The sequence below is a fragment of the Haemaphysalis longicornis genome, unplaced genomic scaffold, assembly GCF_048455015.1.
Source record: "Haemaphysalis longicornis isolate Haplotype H1 unplaced genomic scaffold, Haemaphysalis longicornis Haplotype H1 scaffold_1, whole genome shotgun sequence".
Classification (NCBI taxonomy): Eukaryota; Metazoa; Arthropoda; class Arachnida; order Ixodida; family Ixodidae; genus Haemaphysalis; species Haemaphysalis longicornis.
This window is the reverse complement of record NW_027526203.1, coordinates 109,078,119-109,089,567: the sequence shown is the minus strand read 5'-3', so window position 1 is coordinate 109,089,567 and position 11,449 is coordinate 109,078,119. Positions and strand designations below refer to the sequence as shown.

The 11,449-nt window shown below is 48.4% G+C and overlaps 1 protein-coding gene across 1 annotated transcript; it reads right to left on the bottom strand.

Annotated features, from left to right (window-relative positions):
* Positions 1-449: 449 nt before the first annotated feature.
* On the bottom strand, positions 450-9,049 carry LOC144165322 (uncharacterized). The gene is made up of 3 exons (XM_077695440.1): positions 8,822-9,049; positions 5,395-5,598; positions 450-857 (listed from the first exon to the last, which is right to left on the bottom strand). The coding sequence occupies exons 1-2, from the start codon at positions 9,047-9,049 to the stop codon at positions 5,461-5,463; spliced, it is 366 nt and encodes a 121-aa protein (XP_077551566.1). The 3' UTR covers positions 450-857; positions 5,395-5,460.
* Between the last annotated feature and the right edge of the window lie 2,400 nt (positions 9,050-11,449).

Here is an 11,449-nt window from a genome sequence, read left to right as displayed (position 1 = left end):
GTACAAAGCCGCCGTGACCTCTGACGCCAGATGTCACCCTCACAGGCCGATTCCCTCGAGTTGGTGAGAATGGTGGGAAGATAAGTTGACGCACAAGCGCACATGCACATACCTCTGCCAATCATAATTGTAATTGGGCAGAACTTTCGACGGGGGCGTTAGTTCAGCACTCGCGTCACTGCGATAACCGAACGATGTGCAGTTCAACTATTCCTTCTGGTGGGAACTAGTTGCGCAGCAGTCTAGTCATGGTTCTACTTTTCCATAGCGGCCCAATACGCCTTGAAGTGGCCCACCGGCTCGTTGTACATAAGCCTTTACACAGACTGTACACACGCCGGCTGATGCCGGGGAAACAGGCTCACAGCAAAGGATCGATGCCAAGTCAAGGTACCACATTGCAAACGTGGTTTGTATTGCTTGCGACTATTTTATTCTTCTCTGAAATGAAAGCGAGGTAGTTTCTTGCAAATAGACAAGTGTGGTGATGATAAAGGTCGCGTGCATACATGTTCATTTTTATTCATTCAAGAAATAAATTAGTGGTGTGACTGTTATCGGAATAAAAAGGCCTAAAGGCTGGTCCCGCCGTTCCTGAATGCGCGCTGAAAGGTGAGTAGCGCGGTTTTAGAAAAAAAAAACACAAAAAGCAACAACTGGGGATCTGGTAACACAATAACCAACCACCGGTGCCCGTCCAGTGGCCCTTATAGTGATTGTCGAACTGTACATATGCGCTGGGATGACAAAGGTAAGCGAACACCAAATGGTGTGGCACTTGTGCTTTTGCACTGTGCGACACTTGGAGCTCCTTCGAAGTTGATGAGACGCGAAGTCTGGCTCCAAACCAGCGGAGCCTGCACACAAAATGAGAAGAAAAAGGATTCCAATCAATCAATCAATCAATCAATCAATCAATCAATCAATCAATCAATCAATCAATCAATCAATCAATCAATCAATCAATCAATCAATCAATCAATCAATCAATCAATCGAGCTATCGAACATTTATTCATTCATTGGTTCATTCATTCATATTCAATACTGTTGGGAATAAATAAACAAAGACTCTGCTTGCTTGCCTGCCTGTCATTCAAGCAACCCATTAATCAAAACAAATACTGTAATCTTTGAACAACGTTTGGCGCCTTGGCGCATCTTAAAGGTTTGCGAGCAAGTAGGCAGGTTTATCGTGGGCCAATTTCCTCATTTGTCTTTCCGAAAAAAGAGAAACCCATCGATTTAGTAAAGAAAAACTAAAAGTGAATATAGCAGAGGGTTGTCGCTAGTGTCAGGAGTGTCGCTAGTGTAGATGTCCCGGCAGCCCACAAACGTTTGCTCAGGTCTACAAGCTCGCAGTGTTCACCCAACATTTAATGAATAAACCTGAGCATGGCCGAAATCTTGAAAAGCATACACGGGGTTCTTCGATAAGGTACTTGCATAAAAGGGGCCGCAGAAATGCTGAAACTTTCATTGAATTGCATGGTCTTAGTACATAAGGATGTCAAGTTCTGACACGACGCCGAGTGACCCATGGAAAAGTATTTTGCAGAAACCACTCGCACTGATGCGATGATGTTCCAAAGGTGTGTACTAAGCAAGAGAATCTCACTAAGGATGTACTAAACAGGGGACTCTGAACATCTGCGGCACCGTACGGATCGTATTCAAAGTTTTCATTTTTACACACGTATTGCCAAAAGTACACCGTGGCTGTCGTGATTATTATGAAGTGCGCCTATTTTGCGCGTGGGTGTGCGTTTTGCTTTGCACCCGAATATGCCTAAATTAGTCTTTTGACGAGTACCTAAGGCAAACCATCTTCATTTTTAAGCTTAACACGTGCAGAATCAAATCCCTTCATTTCTCTCGAATTTCTCTGGACATTTCTCTGGACATACCCTGAATTTTTAAGCACATACATGCGATATATTAGAACGACACGTACTTAGGAGTTAAGATGATCGTGCGCTGAAATGTTATTTGAGACAGAAATCGCTTTGAGGCTTGTAAATTAAAGTAGGAATCATGTGTGACCGATTTCAACCGAGCGAGATCCTACAGAGTTCTTGCTTCTTAAAACTTTGAGAACAAAGTCATAAAGCGTCGGCTTTAATGATGACAGCGTTGCCTCCCAAACGGGACATTCCAAGGTAGTCTATAGTCAGTTATTCGAACTGGATACACTGCAACAAATGTGACAGAGAAGGGTCGTATAAACACTTCCTGCACACTTCCGGAATCACCACGCATGCGCTCCAACATGCCATTGTGCATACATGTAGCACTGTTTCCGCTCTGTATTTCATTGAATTTCACGAACAGTCACGCAAATTTCACGAACAGTCACGCCGGGCGCACGCCACGAGTTCCACAGCTTCTATGAAATTGCGAAAACCCGCTGTCATCCCTTTGTGACAGAACCCTGTTTCGTCTTGCCTCCATTCTCTCGGCATGGCTTCCTCACCGCACCTACTACAACTACCTCGAAGAAAACTAGCGGGTGACATAACGGCCCCAAGAACGCTCAAAAGTTCGCACCATTCAGGAAGCGGGAAGTCGGGTCTAGGACAAGAAGGGGGAACGCCAAGGCGGGGCGGTGACGCGGCTCGCTCGTGTACAAGCTACATTCAATTGCGCTCTTGGGCTACCACGCAACCGCCATCCTGACGGGAGGGAAAAATATTCCCGGGGGTGATAAACGCTATTGCCGCACAATACAGGAGATACATGTCTTTATTTCTCGAAACCGCTTAGGAATACGGGTCTACTGGCGCTTTAATTGGACTGGCACATGCATCCCATTTTCGTCGTCACCGCGCGGAAATCACGCCTTAACGCCGAGACGGCCGATGCGCAAGCGTCCGGTATGGCTGGCAGCCGGGTCGCGTATGTATGTCTGTTTCCCCGCCGCTACCAAGGGAAACCACCGACATAGTTGTATGGTGTTCGCCTCTGTCCTCATTCTGCAGCCGGTCTACACTTTTCTCTGTCAAGGCCGGCACGGCAGTGATTTTTTTGTGTGTGCCTCTACTTCTCGAATTTTTCCATTAATTGTATCGCGCCCACGGTAGCGGAACATGTAACGTGTGTCAAAGTAGCTGGCTCAAAGGGGAAGAAAGTGCCCAGTTCTTGCAAGCCCGAGTGCAACACACCGCTGTCCGGGTGGTCCCCGCATAGTTTAAACCGAATTCGGTCGTTGCACACCGTATTGCGGCACGAGGCGAGGTTGTTTAAATTGGCCGCGTAGGTCCTTTTCGGCTCTAATTTATTATTCTGCTTCCAGATCTTTTCCCCCGCGCAGGCGAAGGGAAAAAAAGCCGGAACTGATCGGTTGTCCCCGCGATAATACGTGCGCGTAACCGGGCACTTGCGTTACGTGACTTGTTTGCGCGCGCCCGCGAAACAAGAATATAATTGATGGCGGTTTATTACTTGGAACGGGAAACAATAATTCCGTCGCGAATTCATGTCCGCTGGATCCCAGCGGTGACTAGAAAACTGCGCGTAAGTTTATTCGTATACGTGGTGTTGCGATATTTCTCATGAACTTGCTACGGCCAAATAACAAGGGGGGGGGGGGGGGGGTTAGGACTGGAGAGCAGCTACTCTTGCGTGTCAGATGGCCTTTAGCCAATGTTTAGTAATGTCAATAATTACTTTCGTAGAACTTATTTTTCGCTTTTGGCAAAGAGGGTTGTGTACCCCATTCACAGAATAAAAAAGGAGGGTGACTCAACTATTCGCGCGTATTGTGTGACGCTGGTGGGAGTTTAAACACCAGTATACTATAGTTGTCCGGAGCTTAGTTTCTCCCTATCAACCTTACGGATGTTTAATTTACAGACGAGCCAAAATGAACGATATACGCAGCGGCGGATATCGTAATGCGACATTGGGTCATCTGCTGGTGTTTGCAGCGCATCATTGCGTCTTCTATATCGCTCCCTGCGTGTGGTGAACAGACCGGTTATTTTCGAAAATGGAGGGACACCTTCAATCCCTGGCCTCTTTGCTACCCACTAAAAGCTCGCGAATAACAGCTACATGCTGTGGTAACTCAAACGTGGCGACAGCTGTAGGTATCAGGACAGGCTACGGCGAGAGATCAGAGAAGCATGGGAAATATACAACCGTAAGCAGAATTGCATCAGCACACCCTCCGTCGCCCTTACTGGGAAAGAAATCGAATTTCTTGGTAGCTAGGAGAGATTGTGTGGAAGCTGCGATATAAATTTTGCTGGTTGCTGCAAGTATAGCAGTAGTACAGATCATTGCACCATAGCAGATATTGTAGTTCTTGTATTTTTTGTATCTTTTCTTTTTTTGGTTTTTGTATTTGTCATTCCTAGATTTGTATATCACGTGTTTTCTATCTTTTCCTATTAATTGCCTGTACGCGACAATAAACTTCAGTTGTTAGTCAGCGCCGTGTTTGTGTGATCTTCCTATCGTCTCGTTCCTGCGCTGTTTGTGACTCAGTTATGTACCAACTGGCCCGCCTACAATCTGTGACCAGACACCCCTGGGCAACCTTTTCGAATCTTGTCGAGACTTCAGGGATACCCGTTGCGTGGACCGTTGTCTGGGTGGCCCAACCGATCGTATTTAGCGTTGCCGCTGTAAAACCGCAGCTGACATACGGGGACCATAAAATTCTGCTCAATGTCGTTCTTTGACCTAGTACCACTTGCGTCAATGGGCAACGCAAACAACGAAATAGTGGTTCCGCATAGGCTTGTTGCTGTAACAGGCTTGATATGTAGCAGTCCGTAAGCTGCAAGCGGAAGACGTTTCTGTGAGGATAACATTCCGCGCGGAAGCCGAGCGTAGGTCTCGACAGCGGTTGCGCAACGGGAGGCGGCGGAGCAACAATATCAGCATTTCTGTACTTCGTAGCACGCAATTGCGAGGACTACAGCGGAAACACAAGACGCTACCTTGCTGTATGAATCAGGTCAGATTGTCTTCGTCAATCAAGCAGTGTATGTTGATAGAAACGTCGGGTTCTCGCTCAAAGATTTATGTCGCATCTCTCTCCGGAAGCCGAGGAAATAATTTTTCTTCTCAGCGAAAATCGTGCTGCTGCCGCGACTCATACCGCGGTGTTGTTTCAAATACCATGCGCTCTATCCTCCACTTCCCAAGCTGTCGGTTTCTTTTCTAGGACATTTGTAGACCTCACTTGGTGCAGCCCTCAACTCCATGTTTCGCCGACGACCCTAAGCTGCAGCGATTTTATCTGTAAAGTTCACGTTGCCCTGCAATGTGATGATGCCGTTGCTGTTTAAGTTCTGAATACGACAACCTGTCAGCGGCCGCCACCGTAACCCTCGAGGCGCGTCACCACGGCAAAGCAACAAGCGAAGTAGTTTGGAGTAGCACTGACCTCATGAAACGTGGAAGTGTACGCTGCGCCTTTCAGCGCGGCTGTGGGGCTAGGCGTGTCGGTCCGTCATTCTTCGAGGCTTAGGAAGGGCCTCCGGATGAAGTTGCCCAGGTTGGCGATGCCGGTGGCGATGACAGGTCGCAGGTTGAGCGCCGGTCGGATCATGTTCTGGATAGCCGGCCGCTGGAGGACAGGGCGCAGCACCTGCGTGACAATGTGACATTTAGCGCACAGTTAACAGAGTGCCGCCTATCCGCACCTTGCTTTCGTCACTCACGTTGTCCGCTTTATCGGGCCCGCACAACATTGCATACAAAACACAGTGCACAGCTCACACTCTAGCAGCTCGCCTCACAGTCACGGTTTTGACGTGCACGAGCGTAACGCGGCCACACATTTGATAAGCTTATGCAGATAAAACGAACCTATGCATTCTAGCAAAATAAATGGACAAAACTTAGAGTTCCAGGCCAGTGTTTCTTAGAGACAGGTGAAGCGTATATTTCGCACGCACGAAATCCTCCATGGGGCGCTGGAACCATTTTTGACCGCCCGAGTGGAGCTTTGCCACTTTGCTTTAGAAGCTTTCAATAGGACATATACACACTCCAGCAACGTATCGGAGCAGGGACTGCCCTCCAACATGTAGCGATAGAAGCCTTTAATTGATGTCCTGGAGGTCCAGCTCGGAGCCCACGGTGTGCATATAACTGCGGTACAGCCTAGTGGGAATTGATGCATGTGACAAATAGCGCACACAAGCCGTGACACACAAATAGCGCATGTCCGTGCTTCCTTTCTTGTCCCCGCTTTGTGCCCGCTATCTGTCAAGGTGTGCATGCAAGCACACGTTCGTAAGAACCGAATGAGACTCTTTCGCTTACTACGAACCCGGCTTCAACATTCCATACAGTGCCATTCTCTCCCTCCCTCCTACCTCAAGCTACAGCCCCCACGTTCGATTCTTACGAACGTGTGACGCGTGATATCTGTAAAAACCCATTGTCGAGGCTTTGCGGTTAAAGTCAGACGCAGTTCAACGAAGAATCCCAAAGCCACGACAGTGGAGTCGAATCGCTGCCAGCTGGTGTGTTTCCCAGCAACGACCTTACTGCCGACGTCCTTACTGCCGTCCTTATGCTGGCAGTAAGGACGTGGGTTCGATCTAAAGTAAGGACAATCGTCTTAGTTGTACAAGAATGACACGTGAGCAGATAAATTTTACGAGATGCCCGTTACTTACAGGTGAATTCAAGTAATGTTGTTCCAGCTCGTCGAGTTCGCTTACGAGAAGCATTAAAACGCAAAAACAAGTGTTTGCTGTAGCCACTCAAACAAATCCGGCTTAAATGGAAGTTCAGTGCCAGTTAGTCCCCCATTTTGATTGACACTTCTGACACTTCTTTGACACTTCTGAGGGAAAAAAAAACATTAGCAATTAAATTTCTCACCACTCTGTCATATGAGCCATGCCAATTATGGAGTTGATTTAGGCTTCATCTATTTGGACTCATACAGCTTATGAAAATCCACTTTAATTAAAACAGGCTCACTACTTAAAAATAACCATTTTACAACATTTTCGCACCTATTGATTGATTGATTGATTGATTGATTGATTGATTGATTGATTGATTGTGGGGTTTAACACGCCGCCGTGATTGATTGATTGATTGATTGATTGATTGATTGATTGATTGATTGATTGATTGATTGATTGATTGATTGATTGATTGATTGATTGATTGATTGATTGATTGTGGGGTTTAACACGCCGCCGCAGCGCAGGCGATGAGGCGCGCCGTAGTGGGTGGCTCCGGATTACTTTTTACCTCCTGATGATCTTTAACATGCGCAGAAATCTAGTACACACGGGCGTTTTCGCATTTCGCATTTTCGCAATTTACCCGTTCCTATACGAGCAGGAGCGTGGGACGGTGTGATAACTTCCTTTTAACGCCCGAGTCTTAGCATGAGCTACAAAGCTCCACGCAGCTAACGGCAACACGCTGAATTAAACCGTTCGCGGCTCCGAACCCAGCGTCTTACTCTCGCACACATGGAAGCCGTCCGGTTACGCCTGCATTGGATACACAGCCACCGGTACAGGGAACCGAATCGCTCATCATGCGCATAATATCTACTCAGCTTTCTGTATCCGGCGGGGCTACTACTTAGGGGAATTGAATTCAGGTTCCGTGAGCTTTTAAAAAGGCGCATTTCCGCCGTTTTCTCTTGCTATGTGCAGGTAGTAAACGGCGGCAAGATGTTTTGGCGCAGCCCGTCGTTGTTTGATGAGAAACTGCCTTAAAAACTACCATCGTTTTCATGCTGCTATACGCCAGTGAATTTATGATACCTGCTCTGAAGCGCCTGCGCGCAGTGTGCCAGTTGGGCGCGTATCTTCAGTCCGCTAAGGCGACATGACGGAGCTGTGGAAGCGTAACGTGCGCAAATACATTTAGTCACAATACGCGGATGGCACCACTTCGCGTGAGCACGTAACAAGTTGCGGGCCTCAGCAGATTTCCGCGCAGTCTTATCGAAATTACAGCGAACAAGTCGATAATCTGCGCGCCGTAACCGAACAGGTCCGGTCTGTCGAGTAGGTTCGCTGGAGAAGTGCCCGATAGTGAGGCGGTTTCAGTATAGTGTCCTTGTAGCGATCAGAAAACTGGGGTAGGGATTTATGAGCGACAGATCCGTGCACTTCGGACGCCCCTTGTTAGTTTCGGCCCAACCTGTGCGGTTTTCCACCCAGCTGTTTCATTCCACGTGGCAGTATCAACACTGCAGAGGGAACGGCACGGCGAGGTACTATTAAGCGAGAAAAAGAGTCACAAGGTTAACTATCTGGCCAATGTCTTGGAATGCACGGCTTGAGAATGAAATAAAGGAAATGACGGGGCTTAAATACACTGAGTCCTAGGCGCCCATTCAGTGATAGAACCTGGGTGACCCACTTTCCTCGTACGAAAGGAAAGCCCACGTAGGTGTTCGCTTACCTATCGACTGCAGGGGTGATAAACGCGGCAAGCTTCCTACCGAATCACGCTGTGGTCAACCAGTGGATTTCAGGAAAAAAATTACTCAGTACAATTCAAATGAGCCTCTAATAAAACTTCAAGAAAACAGCCCAGACGACGGGACTAAGCAAAGAAACACACAACACAAGCGCTCCGTTCTGTTGTATTTTCTTCCTTAGTCCCGCCGTCGGCGCTGTTTTCTGGGAGTCACAATGTATACCAACAAGCCCTTCAGCAGATCGTTAGACGATAACGAAAGCTTGTGGCTTTGGGTAAATGCTGAAATCTCATGGGCGGCGTTTGAGGAACCGTGATGTTTCTTTCTTCTTTTGCAACTGAACCATTCTGTTTGCTTTAATATAGTGCCTTGGATAATGACACGTGTCGCTTTCACGGCGTACCTGCTGCAGACCCGGTCGCAGCCTGATAGCGTTAGCGCTGAGCGCCGGCAGGAAGTTTGGGCGCGTAAAGGTGAACGTGGGCCGCCGGATCCATCCACGGAGGGCGTCCAGCAGCGGCGAGGCCCGGTACTGGTTCCAGGGCATGAGCAGGTCCTCTTCCTGGCCCATGACTGCACTCTGACAGGCCACCAGCGCCACAACGCCCAGTGCGAGGTAGGAAGCCTGCATGGAGTGGCATCATCAATGTAGGCACCACCAATGTGTGACTATTAACCTGCTTTGAATAAACGTGCCCGGAGCTATAATTTAGGCCGCTTCCTGATTAATGCGGGATATATGGTGGAATCGGACAATAACCCCGAAACCTAACCACCATCAAGCAACGCTGGGATTGAGGACTGATTCAACATTGCAGGCAAAGGTTTTGCGATATTGAAGTGGGACATTACTTTTTGTCCGCACAAAAATTCTACCTCACATGAACTCGCACCACGACTTAACACCGTTTTTTCACGACATGCGTACTTTACCACTTGCTTCGACCAGTGATTTGGAAGCCCGACCACTTAGGTGAAGGTAGGGGTCTTCGTCCCTACGCCCATTATGAAAGCTCGAAGGTTTTGCGGAAAAATTGGGGGAGACGTAAATCCAAGCACAAACGCGAATAAGGTTTTTGGTTGAGAAGTTCGTGTTGGTGCGGGCTAGCGAAATGAGGGGTCTGTCTTTTCCTCATTGGCTAACATCATTCTGTAGTCTTGCATGGCCATCACTTCATACATAAGTGTCACAAAAATCGCAGACCTATTTAAATTCAGTGTAAAGGCCTCGCAAAACCCACCTTACTAAAATGCCGAATTCCAGTTGAAACGTAGAGATGTCAATTTTCTGGCATTTAAAGAGCAAGTGTTATGAATCTACTGGTGATGCAACATCGCGCTTTCGTTTGATGACCACATCAAAGCTGTGGGCCTTTTGTGTTTTATTAAAACGTAGTGACGGGGAAAGAGCGCCCCTCATCCGACCTTGATCGCAGATTTACGAGCGCCCGGGGCAATCTAAATTGGTCATTAGAGTACCCGTTAAACATATACGTTTCGAATCATGGAAGTGACGAACAAACGGAAGTTTCTGAACGCATTCTCCACACATCATGACCTATTGGATAACCATTGATGCATGATTGCCCCTTTCATTAACTGGCACCCTCTTCTCCCCGCGGCAGCCGACTCTCTTCTTTTCCGCCGAATTCTCGAAACAGAGAGGCCGTGCAACGCTCACAGAAGGAGGCCGGGTGAACGCGGCGTTCATTCATGACGGGCCCGAGACGAGTCACGTTGCCCGAAACGACCCAGCGCCGCATGCATGGGAGGCTGCGGGGGTGGTTGGCTGCCTCGGCCGCAGCGGCGGTGGCGACCGCTGTCGGCGCCCGCAGGCGCCAACAGCGGGCCCGGCGAATCACACGATGCGCTTCGAAGGGTGTGTCGCCGGGGCTGTGTCTCCGGTCAAAAGGTGACCTTGCGTATCCTCCACGCAATCGCTGGACGAAAGTAGTAAAGCTTCGCTTTAAAAGGCAGTGAAGCGAGGGGGTGCATGAAAACAGCGTCTTCATGAACTGGCAGCAACGTGAGAGTCGGAGTGCGCATTCGCAGAAGCGACCAGTCGGGACCACGCACGACCAGGCCAAGATCTATTGATGGCACCGTTATAAAGCTCAGATATCATTCCACCAGGACATCCAACGGCTCGGCGAAGCAGCATTTATTGCGCTCCTTTCTGATAAGTTATAAGAGCGAGCCATCGAAATTCAAAAAGCACCCGGATTAGGTAATTGCACGCTTGTGGTTTATTTAACGGCTTCCAAAACTTGTGCATTTCTGAAACTGGGCTACCATACCACCGAGCGAGTGAGTTCATCCTCCGTTGTAATAGCGACTCTTTGTTTGAAAAGCACCGGCCATGCGTTCTAATCGTAGTTATGAGGAATCTAGAGTTTTTGCCTTAGCATTTGCGGGGAAAATCATCCCTGAACCCCGCCCAAGGGTTTGAAGATGGCCTTCGGTTTTGTTGAGGGCATTTCATGCTTCATCAAAATGGCTCGCACTTCGCTACGTATCCAGATCGATTAGATGAGAAAATATTCCAGAACACAGTTTATCCAAACAAGAAATGAATTTTTTTTCGGTTAAACGTCATACCCGTCTCTCTGCGAGCAGGATGTTTCCTTGTAATCAAACCACGCCGAGTATACAACCCAGTTTCGGCAGAACCGGAATGATTACGTACAAACTTAAAGTCTTAGTGCCGCATCCTCTGATGTGTCCTTTAAAAAACCTGCACAAAAAGTAGGCCTCTTTTGTGGCAGAGGCGTAGCGCCCTTCTCTTGTTTTCTTCGGTGTACAAGGCCTCAATTACACATCACGTACGATCGATTGCACGGCAGCAAGACGTACAAGCGATGCGACAACCGCTGAATGAGAACTTGTCGCGCCAGGCAGCGTCAGAGACGGGCCGCCAGGCCCTCAAACGCGACAGATGTGCCGGCGTACGCGCGCAAGACGGATGGTGAAAGAACGCGGTGCGCGGGGGCTGCGCACCATAGTTACACCGCCTTGGTTGCGTTGGTCGATT

Excerpts from the sequence above, each read along its gene's own strand:
- LOC144165322 (XM_077695440.1), bottom strand. The coding sequence starts at position 9,049 with ATGCAGGCTTCCTACCTCGCACTGGGCGTTGTGGCGCTGGTGGCCTGT. Across the intron at positions 5,599-8,821 it reads TGCGACCGGGTCTGCAGCAG|GTGCTGCGCCCTGTCCTCCA; the intron begins GTACGCCGTGAA and ends ATTGTCACGCAG.